Source organism: Falco rusticolus, chromosome Z, assembly GCF_015220075.1.
Source record: "Falco rusticolus isolate bFalRus1 chromosome Z, bFalRus1.pri, whole genome shotgun sequence".
Classification (NCBI taxonomy): Eukaryota; Metazoa; Chordata; class Aves; order Falconiformes; family Falconidae; genus Falco; species Falco rusticolus.
Window position 1 is genome coordinate 6,610,504 of NC_051210.1, and position 16,992 is coordinate 6,627,495.

At 42.6% G+C, this 16,992-nt stretch overlaps 1 protein-coding gene across 4 annotated transcripts in view; it reads right to left on the reverse strand.

Moving 5' to 3' along the window:
- Positions 1-16,992, reverse strand: part of FAM172A (family with sequence similarity 172 member A) — a 266,793-nt gene that overhangs the window by 52,931 nt on the left and 196,870 nt on the right. The window contains exon 11 of one of the 4 annotated variants that reach the window (XM_037373141.1): positions 10,091-10,119. The exons of the other annotated variants lie outside the window; for them this stretch is intronic. Within the exon in view, the coding sequence (XP_037229038.1) occupies positions 10,106-10,119 (14 nt within the window). The 3' untranslated portion in view covers positions 10,091-10,105. Of the gene's footprint in view, positions 1-10,090; positions 10,120-16,992 lie in introns of those variants that run through there. 4 annotated transcript variants of the gene reach the window in all.

Genomic DNA, 16,992 nt, shown 5'->3' on the forward strand with positions numbered 1-16,992 from the left:
GCGATGGGGCAGCACACTGGCTCCATGCGGGGCCACCCCTGCTGTCCCGGCCCAGCTGCGGGCTGTGCAGGGAGAAGCCACCAGCACCCCCACTGCTGCCAAAATTCTCCCTTGTAAAGAGAAAAAAATAAAGGAAAAAAAAGATATTGCCTTTAAACACTTGCAAAGGCATTTTTAAAATGCAAGACTACGCAGGGAAGCAGAGAAATTCTCTTTAACGTATGACTGGCTCTTTCAATGGTGATTTCTCTTCATTGCAATGAGTGGCTGCAAATGGATTAATGGCATTTAGCTCTAGAGAGCATGTCATTGATCTGTACCAAACATATAAACTGTTATATAAAACACACTCGAAGACCCACACTTGTTCCTAACTTTCTATTAATATGTCATTTGCAAGACAAATTTTATTCAGAGATTAATGTACCATTTTAAAAACCCTAGGCATAAAACTTCAAATCAGAAAATAACAATGTAACAATTTTAAGTGCTGAACATTATTAACACTGCAATACATTACAATTTCGGTACATTTTAGCCTTCTTGTATCAGTTCAGAGAGTGTAGCACAGCCCTACGCTACTACAAATGAGTTGTTTCAGGGACTCCCTAAATATCAAATATGCAAGGTTTGCTTCCACCATCTCTCTCGCTAATGCAAAAGAATCAATAATATCGCCGTGTCAAATGGTGATCATTGCCCAGTACTGACACACCGTTTCGAGGCATGCGAACGGGTACCTTGGCAGATCAGAGGATGTGGGTCGTCACTGCAGAACAGGGACAAGAGCTGATTTCATGGTATGTGCAGTGTATACAAAGATATCCCGGAGTCCCAAAGGACCTCTGCTCATGCCAAGCTATAGGTAACATCTCAATAATGGCTTAAACAGCTTGCTCACCTCATTCAGGGGCTTCTACGCAGGGGTTACAGTCAGGAAACCTCCCCAAATCAGATGGCTTAGAGTTAGCCAAATTAAACTGTACATATGTAAATCACTGTTGAGTTTGTACTAAATCTTTAATGTCTTCATGCCTTCATTTGCTTTTTTCCCCTGTCTTTGACATCGCTTCAGTGTGAACAGCTATATTTAATTTACAAGGGTTTTTCGGTGTTTTTTTTTTTTTTTTTTGGTTTCGCCCCCCTCCCCAAAATCAGACAGCAGGAAGTAGATGGGTGTAACTTACAAGAGGCAGCCGAGATGAGTTGCTGGCAGGGTGAAGTGGTAGGTTTTAGTAATAGCTGGAAGCCGTAAGTGGTTCTAAGCTTTGAAGTCAGTGCAGCTTTGATGTGCTACTCCCATAGTTAATCGCAACATAGTCTTGAAAGAAAAAGATTTCCCAAATACCATCCAAGTGTCGTTGCTTGTGAAATCCTTGTACGATTCCCCCCCTTCCCCGCTGAACTTTAAATCTAATAGGAGGCTGCTCTCACTCCCTCTCAGTCACTCATACTCTCTCTTAAAGTGTTTTGCTCGGTTAAAAGGATAATTAAACCCATGCTTGGTTTGGTGCGGGCAAGTGGCTTGCTGCATGTTACTTTGCTGAATTCTTTTGAGCGTTCTCCTCCCCAGATCTGCAGTGCTCAGACACAGAGAGGGACTGCAGGGTGGGATGCTGGAGCAGCAAAAAGCAGAGGGTGGAAGCCAGGGAGCATCCCTGCTGGCATACCCAGAGGGGTCCGCTCACCAAACCCCACGGGAACAGCCACAGCTCTCTGGGGGCAAAGCATCCATGGAGGGGAGGAGAAAGAACCCTCCCCTCTGCTCTGCCCATCGCTTTGGGATGGGCTCCATCAAGAAGCAACTGCCTGATGCTTAGAAAAAAGGCAATGCATTTCAACACTTCACTATAGAAGCCCACCCAGGTACGTTGGGGTTGATGGGAAAGATGCAACATTGAGTCCAAGGGGGGAAAAAACCCCAAACCATCAGGAACAGGAGAGTTTTCTTGATCGGTATTTGTCCCCCATACCGAAACACCATGGAGGAGTATTTACCGACCCTTCCCACAACATAAATTTTCCCTGAGTTCCCTTGACTAGTAAGAGCTTTCATACCTACTGAAAATATAAACAAAACTATCCTTGGACAGTTAGGTTTAAGAAAGCAACTCATTAAAGCCTGATACTTACTACCTTTTGAAAACATGTGTAAAATGCCCAATTTATTTTAATAGCTAGATTTTAAACCTGAGCCTAATCTATGTGTCAAATGTCATCTACAAACCACATGCCGAAGCACAGCAAAACAACCGTTTCTGATGACTCCGAAGCTAGCAGGGCAAGAGCATTAAAGCGGTTTAAACCACAGTCTTTACTCCACATCAAAAAGCTGTTTACCTGGGCACACATATCTGAATAGAAAAGGGAGACGCCAATCACAAAGACCCGTGCCTGTCTAAATGGACAGAAATAAAGAAAATGGCATGTGACCGGTAAATTACGGGAAAGCAACACGTCAAGGTTAGAGGTCACTGAAGATTTCAACAAATCTCAGAAGATACGGCAACAGATTAAGCGAGGGGATAGACTGCCCTCCAACCTTAACCTGTTAAGACCTTTGAAGTCTTGTGGTGACCCTTATCCTGCTCTTTCATATTAGTTGTTAGTTACACTAATTACAGCCTAATAGTGTGTTGGAGCCAGATGCTTTTTCTGCAGCCATCCAGAGGAGGAGTACATGTGAAAGGGCCAAATCCTGCCCTGCCCATCAAGGGTACTTACCCCTATAAGCAGTGTCTGGTGTTGGCTTGTACAGGTACTAATTACACTCTGCACCTTCAAGAAGCTGGTGCAGTCCTTGCTGGGGTGAGCCACAAGCTCAGTGAGCCAAAGCCCAAACTCAGGTTTGTCTAAGTGGGGCTTGGCAACAATTGAAACAGATCTAGTTCCAAAAAAAAGTTTTAATGTGCACTGGCACAATGATAACCAAAGTAAGGACGTAAAGTGCAACCCTTCACAAATACTGCATACCCAGCTCTGAAATCAAAGAAGTAACCTGCTGTTGCTGCCAGTGAACCCGAGTGAGGCAGTGTGGGATTATACGTGGAGTCTATTTGCATTGATTTTGCATCAATACCCGTATTAATGCTAACACAATATTGTATCATATTTGGGGACAGCACTCAGTTCACAGAGTCTCTCTGGTAGATGAAATACTACTTGTAAAGCTTCAGTAAAGCATTTAGTAGCATTAAAAAAGCCAGACAGTAAATCAGAAGAAAAATTTAGAAAAAGAGATGTAGCGCAAAAATACCACAGCAGAATTAACAGAATGTATAACAAAAGAGCCTGTGTATGGAAAGAATAAGTATTCAAAATCAACTTCTATTTCCTCATTTACATTAGGGATATTTTTTACATGGTTGATAAAAGCTTTGGATGGTGACAGATCAATCCACCTGTGACTGCTGGTACCTCTGTTACCAAGAGAACATTATTTATCTGTGGGTGCAAATTACAAGCTGTGAATGCACTGCTGAATCTGTACAAATAAAAATGTAGTTCCAGTGAAGACACGAATGAGCAGAAACCAGGACCTCCTTGCATCGATGAGTAGCAGGGGTCTCAGAAAGCAAAACGGGACAATCTGACAGCAAGTGATACAGATGTTCATACTTACATTTCATCTGGAATTTCTAAGCTTTCAATAAAACATAAGCTTTATGATCCACACACAACATAACAGAAAAGTTCTTTACTTCTCTGTTGAGCCCTGAGATGTGCTGGAGCAAAGGTACAAGGATGTGGGGAGCTATAGGAATTGATCTTCCCAAGCTTACGTGTGTGCACCTTCTGCTGACGTACAATATGATGGATTTCCCACTGGCATCTGTTCCCACATTTCCCACAGGCTGGGTGTACTGTATTCATGCACAATTCAAGCACGTGCATCCTCTTCCTGAACTGGCTCAATGAGAGCAACCTGTGGTGTCTGGCTGGTGGAAGGCCCACTGCTGCTCGGTGTCATCACCTCTGGATGTCTGTGGTTTCTTTTCACTTTGTCCTCACCCAGAGACAGTGAATATGAAAACCTCTCTTGGCTTGTCTGCCATTGACTCCTCCTCTCCTTAATACACAAAAAATCCTATTGTTAGCTTGAGTGAACATCTTGCCTCTCCACCTGTGAGGTTACTGCAGTGCATCATCTACTTCTTCAAAAAATGCGTGGAATATACAAGGCATTGGTAAAAATATTCAATTAGCACAGACTGGCTGATTAAAGTCATGGAGACTAGCAATGCCTTGAGTCCTGATGCCACAGCCTGCAAGCAATGAATGTCATTTCTTGAAAGAAACAAGCAGGAATCACCCTTTCTTTAGGATGGATGAGGAAAGGAGAGCCTTCACCTATGTGCTAGTGCAGTAGTTAGACCACTGACATTATAATCAGGGAACTGTAGAATGGTTTGGGTTGGAGGGGACCTTAAAGATCATCTAGTTCCTCCCTACCCCGCCATGGGCAGGGACCCCTCCCCCCAGCCCAGGCTGCTCCCAGCCCCATCCAGCCTGGCCTTGAGCCCTGCCAGGGCTGGGGCACCCACAGCTGCTCTGGGCAGCCTGGGCCAGCGCCTCGCCGCCCTCACGGGGAGAATTTCTTCCTGATATCGAATCTAAATCTACCTTTTATCAGTGTAAAGCCATTCCCCCCTGTCCTTTCCCTACACGCCCTTGTAGAAAGCCCCTATTCACTTTTCCTGTCAGCCCTTTCAGGTACTGGTAGGTCGCTATAAGGTCTCCCTGGAGCCTTCTCTTCTCCAGGCTGAACAACCCCAACTCTCTCAGCCTGTCTTCACAGGAGAGGTGCTCCAGACTCCTAAGCATCTTCATAGCCTCCTCTGGACTCGCTCCAACAGGCCCATGGCCTCCTCGTGTTGGGAGCTCAGAGATGGATGCAGTAGTGTAGGTGGGGTCTCACAGCAACAACCAACTTCAGTTCCTATTTCAGTGTACAGGGAACTCAGGCCAGCATCTCAGATGAAGGTGACCGAATCGCCAGCCAACTGCTCAGGGCCCCTCTCATGCTCTTTCAGTTCCCCATCCCCTAAGGTTGCACCCCCTGCTCCACATAGGCAACCAGATCTTCATGGGAAGCTGACACTTTCCTGAAGGACAGGAGATGAGTGCTTCAAGAATAACGGAGAGAACTGTATCAGACAAAGCATGACACAATTGTTTAGTAAGTGTAATCTACGGCTATTAAAAGAAGGACAAAAAAATCACTCTTAAAAGCTGTCATTAGTTCACACTCAGCATTTGGTTTAAAACAGTGGTCTGCAGGGACAAAAGGACTGAGGAGAGACTCACCAAAACCACTGGGGAACCTTCAGTGGCATCTGAATCAGGTCCCCAGCTGCCAAAAGAAGTTTGCAAGATTCATAAGATGTGCTGAATTTGCAAGCTGTACCTAATGTATGAGTTTAAGTTCCGCAATCAGTAGGAGGAAACTGTCAAAATCATTAACATCCAGAACACTCCTGAAATAAAACAAATCCTTTCTTGCAGCTCTGACATGCATTATCAGCGTCCAGCACTGCATTGCTTTAGGAAATCTTCAACCATCATCTTACGTGTGCCTGATTTTATGGGAAATCCTTTATGCTGAAAAGGCAATAGATTTCACTGGATGGACCAAGGCGCATAAGCAGATGTCTAGACCTCTGCCCCCAAATTACCCAAACAACAAACATTTTAATGTCACTACTCAGGGTAATGACAAGTCCTTGAAGTTCAATTACCCTAGAATTGCAAAGCGATGCCTGCTCCTGGGGCACAAGTGTTTTAAGAGAGTGTGTTTGCGTTCCCCATGTGCGCAACTGTGTCGGGAAGCTCCAGCTGGAGCTGCCAGAGCATGTACACCTCCTGGCAGGGCTGGGGCGCTCCCTTTCACCGCAAGCATCAGTGTTCAAACGCACAGGAGAAGCCCTTCTAGTTTAACACTCAGTTCAGTACATTGTTTAAACTCTGACATAACAGCACCGATTGTCTGGAGGCAAAGATGGGAACAAAATAGGACCTGTCCTGCCTACCCAGCAACGTCAGGGCTAAGGTTTGCCTTCACACACACGTGCCAGCTGTCTGTGGGACTCAAACAGCCTTCAGATTTCTAATGTATGTGGGTTTTATTTATGTGTAATAAAAATATGTATATTACATATGTGTGTATATATATGTAATACAGTATGTATGAATGTTATATTTTGTAACATATGATTTCAAATGACACATTAACATGAAAATCTCAGGTAAAATGATAAGAACTTTTAAACACAGTGCCTCATTTGCACAAAGATTAAAGTCGCGAAAAGGCAACTCTTTTCCTTAAAAGTAATGATGGGCGCTTAACAGTGTTCAAAAATAACTGAGATTTGCCTTCAAACTGACTTATTCATAGCAGCAATAAGGAATATAATTTAAAATTATTTACTTTATTAACCGTGTGGATTATTCCTTTGTTAAGCTGTGTAAACCTACCTAAAATAAAAAGATTAATACGGGGGGAAACATCCTGTTCCCTTCTTTCACATAAAAACTGGAATATAGCTTTAAAAATATTACTTATTAAATGTGGCTTGCTAAACTAAAATGTTTATTGGAATATGTAAGTATTCATAATATTGAGACACATGCTATAAACAATTATCTCATAGAGTATGGTTTTCATGTCATAATGTAAGAATACAGTATGTCTGCTTAAATTAGCCGTGTCCTTAATAATGTTTGTGTAAACAATCAGCACCTGAAGATGAGCAGTTGTTTGCTTTTGCTTTTAATAAATAGGTAACGATCAGAATGCATTTAAAACCAGTCACTTAACTGTCCCTGTGCATTAACATGATGAGGTTAGTTGCTGACACCGGTTAGCAGAAAGTGACAAGTCCTCTCAACAGAAAATTGGGCCTTCCAAATATAGGCATGTTCCTTGATAGCAGAAAGTTTAAAGTGCAAATATACTGTGAAAAGGGCCTCTAAAAATGGCATTGTGGAGCTCCATGTTTCTCGTCTTTGGGTTATCTCGCAGGTTGGGAAACTAATCTTCTCAGCGGAGAGCTAGCTGGAGCAGCCAGAAAACTGTTAAATTAGCAACTTGAGGGCAGGGTGCTAAGAAGGCAAATACGATATAAATTTAACCTCCATGTGTTGCAAATAAATTTAATTTATGTGACAAAGAAAAAGAAAAGGAATGTTAAAACTAATTCTGTGCCACTGCTAGGAGTTTTTTCAATTCTTGTTTGTTGTCCAACCATAGCCATGAGCAGGAATTTGATATAATTGGCACAACTGACAGCTGTAAATATAATTTGTATGCCTGAAGTATTAAAATGTCCGTTTATGACCTGTTTAGAGTGATTCTCTGCATAAAAGTGGTGAGAATGTGGTACTCTATTCTAAACCCATCATTATTTATTCCAACAATACCAATAAATCTGAGTTTCGGTCTTCAGTGCGCATATGCTGGCGTGCTAAAAAAGCCCCGGAGGAGATGGTGGTGGGGAGGTTTGCGACAGACAACCTTGGCAAAGCAGACATTGGGGTAAAATTCTCCCTAAGCACACCACTGCTCATGCATGGAGTGTTTCACCACCCTGCAAAGCACTGGCTCAGGACATGGAGATTGGTGGTCATAAACATTAAAAAGTTTTAGGAACTACAAATGATGGTTTTCTGACATAAAAAGGTGTAATGCTTTCCATGACGTTACCATTTCGGGCAGTGTTGTGATGGATAAAGACAGATGGGTGGCTGCCTGGGGCCAGTAGACCTGACCTGACACCACTGGGTGGAACTGAACAGAGAGAAGCTTCAGCCGGCAACACACACGCGCAGCGCTTCAAAAAGGGCATTTTCTTCAAGGTAGGAAATATATGAATGATTTTAATCAAGATGAGATACTTATAAATGAATGAATGGTATTTTTAAAAGAGTTTGTTGGATGCCCAAAAAACATAAGACAGAGTGTTAGTCCTCCTGGTTCGGCAAAGAAGTGGTATCAGTCCAGGAATTCAGAAAAAGGTGGCAATAGCTTATTATCGGCATAAAAAGACGATAAGGGAAGCAAAAGCCACCTGAGGAAAAACAATCTACGGCTGCCCAACTTAGCACTGTGGAGAACTTTGTTTTATATGCAATCAACAAATGCAGTCCATAGCCAATATATGTAGATTTTCAGATGGAGATGGGGCAACTTAAGTAACACTGCAGGAGAAAGTATGAAATTGTTCAATACATGTTTCTGTTCCCTATTTGGAAAAAAACCCCAAAACCAACAGCAAAGTGTTTGATGAAGTACATTCTATTTTGCTGCTCATCAATACCTTCTGAGGGATAAATATTTCTAAATTGGCAGGCTTGGAGAGTTTTTATTCAAGAGTCATAAACCAGTTAACTGGCTACTGACTTAAATAACTTACTTAAATAACTAAACTTATTCAAACTTATAAATAAGTAACTACTTAAATAACACGTGGGAAAAATCCTAACCCAAAAATTCAGACAAGACTACTTGCACAGCTAGCCTGATATAAATCTCAAGAAAAATGATGGAAAAATGGATAGATAGATCCATAAATTCCTACCCTAAGTACTGTGGACACGAAGAACAAGTTCTTGGGTTTTTTTTTTTTTTTTATTGGAACTTTTTACATGTCTGTCTTTCCCTGTTGCTCTTCTTCCCAGGAAATCTACTCTTCTTCACATACAACAGTCCCAGCTCATTCAAATTTTCATTGCAATTCATCTGCTGTACTGTAATGGGTATAAGGTTCTCAGTGCTCACCACTCTGTCCAGCTGGCTGAGGTATTTTGCAGGGTAACTGTTGCTTACTCAGTTGTTCCTGAGGTCATGTGTGTGCACCACGGAAGGCAGGGGCAACTGAAGGTGGAGGTTTGGAAAAGGCTGCCCCGCGAGGATGTGTTGTCACACAACACAAAGGAAAGAACCAGTGAGATGAGCACCTGCCAGGAAGTGATGCAGGAACGTTTGTTCCTGCCTTTGGCTGGGGCATGAGGCTGACGTACGATAAAAATCCTTTCAGACCCACAAAGCTGTGATACTGGAATCTATTAATGAAGAATTAAGGTACAAAAAAGTAATTAATTCAAGCCAATGCAATTTACTGGAAAGTTAAGTCCTAAACAAATAAAAGTCAATTTCAGTCTCTGATGAATTAGCATGTTTAGCTGACAAGGATTTATATACAAACAGAGTAGATGCGATTTTTTGGTTGGGATTTTGATTTATTTCTCTGGAACATTCTGAACAACAGGACAAATTATGGCAACTTTGCTAAGCATGTTTAGAAAGTCCTTTGTCACCCTTTTCTTTCCAGCAACTAATTTTTGCTCTTCCCAGGTTTCCCACGGAACCTCTGAAAGAAAGACCTTCTATACTATCATTACAGTGGAGCCACTTCCCTGCTGCAGCCGGCTGGCGATGCCGCCCGCTTCGCCAGCTGTTTGTTTCCAGTCACCGTATCCAGCACCTGAGTTACTCCCCCTTGCCTTTCAAAAGACACATTAAAATCTCTCCCTTTTACTAGGAAGATACTTTCCTCATTTCTTCTTCTATGCTGTAATCTATTATCATAAAACTTGGTGAAACTTAATTACAACTAAAACTTCAAATTAGGCAGAAATTGATCAAATGTTTCATAAATTCATGAGGGGACAAATGGCACAACTTCACAATTCTTGTTTACTCATGAAAACTTGTTAAAAGTCAATATCATTCAATATTTCTAAGAACTTGCAGACTAAGTAATCTGTAAATGTAGTTATCGTGGAGAAACCACTATTGACTAGAGATGTTACTGCTGGAGTGTTGTACGGATAATCCACAACACAGCAAGTAAATACAAATTCACTGGCAGTAAAGCTTCTGTAAACGTGAAGATAGGCAGGATTAACAGGAAAGATGACCACCTTTTTTTGGGTATTAGTATGGGGTTTTTTTCCTTTTACTTGCAGTGAGACTTAAAGAACTCCATCTATTCAGTTTCTCAAAAGAAAACTGAGTGTTGACTTGATTCCAGTATCTAATTCATATGGAGAAAAAGCAAATACACTAAATGGCTCTTCGATTTAGCAGAAAAAGGCACAGCAAGCATTAATGGCTGGTACCTGAAACCAGACAAAGTGAAAACGCAAATGAGCCACTCCTCTTAATAGTCTGACAAATTAGAAAGGAAAGGAAGCAATGGATTCCCCATCTCTTGAACCATTCCAGCCAAGGCTGAATGACTTCATGGAAGACACATTTTAACCAAATGCAAGTTTTAAATTTCAGCGTAATAACATCAATCAAAAGTTAAAGACCTATCTATAAAAGTGGAGAATAAGTGATCTAAATGTCCTTCCTGGCCTAAACTATATACATTTATGAAAAAAGAGCCAAAGTTTTCAAGTGAAAGTGAACCTTCTGAAAAAGTTTACCAAATCCAAATCCAAATCTGGATTCTAACAGAAAATACAAGCTGAAATGTAAATGATATTTTGGATGTTATGTCAATGCAAATAAAAATTTTGCTACTGAATTTTGGATTAAATCTCTCTGGGAATACCTCCTTACAGGTGCTGAGCTCTAGCAGAAATACAGCTTTTACAATTACACTGATGTACCAGGTCCCATCTCTATAGATGTTCTGGCTTCACAGAGCTGCTGAGGATGAAACACAGAAAATGTTCTCTAAAATTACTAACAGTAATGTGCATACAACTTGGCATATGCATACAACTTTGAACACAAAGACAAATATTCAAGCTCAATCCCACAAAGTACTTAATTAAAACTTAACTGAGACCCAGGAAAAAAGTTTCACTATTGCTGGACTGTAGCCTGTAGGTTTTTGAGAGGTGATGAAAGGACAGACTGTGGCTTTCTCTTCCACCCTATGGAAGACACATTTTAACCCTGCTTTAACCCACCAGTTAAACAGTGAGGAGCAAGGTGTACTATCTGATGCAACGTTGCCTATGTGTATCGAGAGGCTGGGAAGACATTGGGTGTAAAAAGGTGATGATAAGCAACTATGTAAGGAAAGCTTTTGCTGCCATCACAAAAAGCACGAGGAGATGGAAAAACTGCTATTTCTGCTAGGGCACATTCTGACATGCCCTGGAGGAAAAAGTTGATCTGAGTCCCACACTCACAGAAACATAGACTTGTTCAGGTTGGGAAAGACCTTTCAGATCATCGAGTCCAGCTGTTAACCCAGGACTGCTAAGCCCACCACTAAACCGTATGCCACATCTACACGTCTTTTAAACACCCCCAGGGATGGTGACTCCACCAGCTCCCTGGGCAGCCTGTGCCAACGCTTGAGAACCACTTTGGTGAAGACATCTTTCCTAAAACTCAAGCTAAACCTCCCCTGGTGCAACTTGAGGCTGTTTCCTCTTGTCCTGTCACTTGTTACTTGGGAGAGGAGACTGACCCCCACCTCATTACAACCTGCTCTCAGGCAGCTGTAGAGAGCAGTAAGGTCCCCCCTGAGCCTCCTCCTCTCCAGACTAAACACCCCCAGTTCCCTCAGCTGCTCCTCATCAGACTTGTGCTCCAGACCCATCACCAGCTTCATTGCTCTTCTTGTTCTAGTTTCCCCCCTTCAACAGGCAAAACTAGAGCAGACTGAACTAAATAATAACTTAATTATATGTAACACAGTCTTTTTAAAGTGTCAGTCTAACCTGTCACTTGGAAATCTGCAGTAAAGTTGCATTTGTCTATTCAAACATGAATGTGTTCACTATTTGTTGCACTGCCATTGTGCCTCTAAGTGCCGTACGGAGCTAAGGAGTATTTTAACAACAGGACCATGCAGAAGACTGGCTAAGCAACACCTGTTCTGGCATCTGGCATCTGCACAGGCTGTGAAGAAGCACAAGCACTGAACAAAAAGACCCTGGATTCAAGAGTTTGCGATTGCACATTAGAGTAAGGCTTCAGCCAACATGTAGACAGATATGGATACAGAAAGCACTAACGAGATAGCATTAAGCAGTATCGGAAGCAATGGTCACAGCAGTCTAACTGTTGTCAAACACTTTGTAGGAAATATCTGGCTGTAATAACTTACATTATTCATTATTACCACAATCAAAGACAGCCTCAGGGACTCTGAGGCAAGCATACATCACTCTAACTAGTTCACTGTACTCTAAAAAAATGCAATGATAAATAGATATGTTTGAGCACAAGAATAATTTTTGATGAAATGGTTTCTCTAATATCAATACTGACTCAAACACATGTAACAATTTGTAGAATGGTACATGAATATGAGTGTTTTGTTCTAAAAAATAACAGTACTGGTGGTATATCGAACACCTAGCTGGTCGTACAAAGAGTTATAAAAATGCATTATAAAATTGAAATTCTTATAAAATCTAACTCTGTGACAGCAGCAACATCTCGTAATTCAAGCAAACACTTTTAAATTCACACTGTCATATTTACTTTTGAGGCTCTGGCATTCTGGAACAGAATCTGCAATATCATTTAACAGGTCTTTACAGATTTTTTCCTTTCCAAAGCACTGTGAAGCTAAACTACTCAAAACACGACATCGGCGCTCACACCCAGCTAGGTATTATACATTAAATGGAAAGCTGCCTGCAACACCTGAGGCTGAGCACGAGACTAAAAGCAGAGCGCCTTTGAAGAGTCAGGAGTAGGTAAAAAGCTACTTCCACGCTAAGAAGACTTTAGTTAAAGTTGGACTTAGTGCAGCAGCTGCCCGAGCTGTGGCTCAGACAGGTTGATGTTTCAAAGTTTTTGCAATAATTTCCAGCCCCCAACAGACAATGTACAGCAGCAGAAATGGAAGCACAGGACCAACACGTGCAGCATGTAAGGATGTTGACGAAGCAACACCAACACTGCAGATTCCTGCATTCCTCCATCAGTGCTATGAATGCTGCAAATATGTTAAAAGGAATTAATATGCAGCTAAACACAAAAGCCTGCCACCTTGACAAAATGCTGCGGCGTTTAATCTTTTCTCCTAAGTGCAAAGCTTTTACTGACAGCACTACATGCTCATGAAGACATGAAATGCAAAGAGGTTTACAGTAAACACTGATTACTGTAATCTTAATCTCCATGAATGTCTAGTGAATGCAGAAATAACACTTTTAGCAAAATAGGTAAATTGCCTAATATGCCTTATTGTAAAGAGTGTGTGGTTTTGTACTTATTTCTTACATTGCTGGAGCTATTGGACATCTACCCCTGGTCTCAAAATACCAGTGTCAGAAAAGAGCCCAGCATGGTCTTCACCAAATTGATTAAAGAGCAAAAAATGAGAAGCATTGGTAAACTGGGCTAAAAGCTGCTAAGGGGATGAGCGAGGTATTGTCTCAGTGCTTAATACAGTTTATGGTTGTTTCTGCCTTGTTTGTTATGAGCAAGACACATGGACTGGAAGCGTACAGTGGTGCAAATAAGGCTGAGGAAGCAAAGCGGGAAGAAATAAGTTGGTCCTTTCCTATACCTGTTATGAGCCTCACTCATGCAATTACCCCTGCACACAGACCCTGCCGTGCTGCCCAGCTCATTTAACCTCAGTGGAGATCCTCCTGTTTGAACACCAGGATCTGCTCAGCGTGGGGTCATGTGCAGCTAGATGAGGCTCTTCTATGGCAATACACAACTGAACTCCTAAGACAGCAGGCAGATCCACCTGTTAGGCAATCCCGATAAAAACTGCTGCCTCCGTCATCTAACGGGTAATTCGTGATTTCCCCAGTACCAACACGAGCTTTGCAACAAGGGCTTTATCTGATGAGCCAGCATGAGCATGTGTGGGGGCTGGGCTGCACGCCCGCTCTTCCAGGGAAAGGCTCGCTGTGCAAGTGATGCGCTCGCTTTCTTGGATCAGTGCTTTTAAGCAGATCTAACAGTCCAGAATAACTTTACTTAAATTTACTGTAGCCCCATGGAAGGATTATTGATGCTATTCTATTACTTAGCACAAAGCGGCAGTCTCGAGGGTACTGTTTAGTACCATATTCTTGTCTTGATATTAAATCAAGCTATGCCAAGGACTCAAAACCAGCAGGTAACAAGCTTCTCCCTGTTTTTCACTGAGCTCTGCAGAATCTCATTTTTCATTTGGTTTGAACTGCAAGCCTCTTATGTGCATACAGAAAAATCTCTCACCCCCCCTCAAGCCTTAAAGTACATAGTGTGTGTTTAACACATGCAGGAACGCTTCTGGCTGTGTTTTTTCCAAGAGGCTCAATGGATGACAACCCAGCTCCTTGTTGGGACAAGCTCCATCAGAAACCACCATCAGCCTCCCTTCCCCTCTCCCAGCTGAAAGGATCTGGAAAGGCAAAGCAGGAAAACAACCACTTTCTGAACCTCTGTGCAGTGTGAAGGACCTCATTCTGGTGATGGCACACGCAAAGCTGAGTGTCTTCCCTGAGCTCAGACAACTACCACTATCTCTACTCCATGCTCACTCATGTTCAGACTTGAACCCAACACAACCGTCCAGCACACCACACGGATACCGCATGACTCTGTGGGAGTTAGGGCAAGTGTACCAAGAAACCCCCCACAACTGTACATGAATATTAATTACCATGACCATGGTTTCTTTAATGACATGTATTGGAGCTTATGGAAGGTTGGACACAGTCCCGGGCAACTGGCTCCAGGTGGCCCTGCTTGAGCAGGATTTGGACCAGATGATCTCCAGAGGTCCTTTCACACCTCAACTATTCCATGAAGCCATTTTCCCCTTTTATTAATTTATCTATAAAAGCCTCAAACACTTGCAGTAGGCTGTTAGAAACAATATTAATGATCTTTTTCAGAACTCTGAAGTTAAAAAAAAAAAAAAAGCATAAAGCTGTGCTTGGCTTATCTAAATGAAGTAAAATGTTTTATATATGGTGCAGAGTCAAGTTTGATGCGTGGTACCAGGAAATATGTGAGGTTTCACTCAGATACCATTCAGAGTGCCACCGGCACGGGTCATACCTGTCTCTCAAAATCAAGAGTTTGTTTTTCTTCCGCCATCCTGAAATTACTTTATTCAGCTACATGAATTCATTCTTGCACTCTTTTCCTTATTACAGAGACATATATTCAAGTCTAGGCTCTTCCATGAATAGAGCTTTTCTTGATTACTGTCAACGTTTCATTCCATTGTGTTATCCTGTTTGTCTTTTGATGTTATAATTTCCTTATTTTACAATGTTTTAACTACATTGGCTGCAACTGTTAAAAGAATAACTAGTGATTTTGGGGGTCAACTAGAAAGGCTTTAAAAGGATTTGATTAGGTAATTAATTTTACTAACGTTACAATAACTTCTTTTTATTTGATTATGTAAATTAGTGTTGTTGCTGCACATCCACTTTGGCAAAATACTGCAATGTTTAATCTTCTCTCCTAAATAAAAAGCATCCACTGGCAAACACATGAGCTAAGGAATGTATCTTATCCAAACGCTAAGGTGGTCCTTATAAGGCACCCCAAAATACTTGTATTCAGGAAAACACAGGCCATGTTTACCTGGCAAAATTTACTATAATGCCTTTCCTTAGGTAACGTTCACACCACTAGCCTGGAATCAAAGTCATTTAATCCCTCAACAGCAACAGAGATGGACACAGATCCATGGATCTGCTTTCTCCCATCCTCGCTTTCAGCTGTTCCCACCCAATAGCTGTTCCAGTAGGATGGCTTCCCAAGGGCTTGTGAACTCCCTGCTCCAGAACTAGGAGAAATGTTCTAAGGTCTCAGAGACATCAAGAGAACCACAGCTGTGGTTAGCAGCAACACAACACAACCTGTCACTGAAATGTCTACCACATTGTCTGCGCCAAATTACAAGCTCGCCTCCAATCTCCTAACCAGTAGGACTCCCTCCCACACCTGCTCCACTCTCTGTGATGATTTTAATGTACAGACTGCTTTTAAAGTCTTCACCTTTCTCCACCCTACATTTGTTTACATCTTAGATAGGAAATGGATCCATCTCCTCTAAGACAGAAGACAGGTCTTCTTGTTTGACTCCAATAGGAAGGTAGATTAAGACTGAGGCAGAAGATGACCTCAGGTCTAACAGAGGTCCTTAATGGGGGCTGAAAGGGAAGAGACATTTTAAACACAGAGTGAAGGCAAGAGACTGACAGAGGGCTCCTCCAGGCCAATGAGATGACAGTGCCGTAGCTGAGGATCTTACCTGTGCAAAGCTCCAAAGCTGGAAACCAGAGGGGGCTGTGAGCCAGAGAATCACAGAATGGTTTGGGTCGGAAGAGACCTTGAACATCATCTAGTTCCCACCCCCTGCCCTGGGCAGGGCCCCCTCCCCCCAGCCCAGGCTGCTCCCAGCCCCGTCCAGCCTGGCCTTGAGCCCTGCCAGGGATGGGGCACCCACAGCTGCTCTGGGCAGCCTGGGCCAGCGCCTCAGGGAAGAATTTCTTCCTGATATCTAATTTAAATCTACCTTTTATCAGTTTAAAGCCATTCCCCCCTTGTCCTTTCCCTACATGCCCTTGTAAAATGTCCCTCTGCACCTTTCTTGTAGGCCCTCGTTAGGGACCCAAAGGCTGCGATAAGGTGTCTTCTTCAGACTGAACAACCCCAGCTCTCTCAGCCTGTCTTCATAGGAGAGGTGCTCCAGCCCTGTGATCACCATCGTGGCCTCCTCTGGACTTGATCTGACAGGTCCATGTCCTCCTTATGTTGGGGGCCCCAGAGCTGAATGCAATATTCCAGGCATTCTCATAAGAGGAGAGCAGAGTGGGACAATCACCTCCCTTGACCTGCTGGCCATGCTTCTTCTGATGCAGACCAGGATTTGGTTGGCTTCCTGGGATGCAAACACACATTGCTGGGTCATGCTGAACTTCTCATCAATCAACACCGCAAGTCCTTCTTCTCAGGGCTGCTCTCAATCCATTCTCTGCCCAGCCTGTATCTGTGCTTGGGAGTCCCCCAACCCACGTGCAGGATCTTGCACTTGACGTTTTTGAACT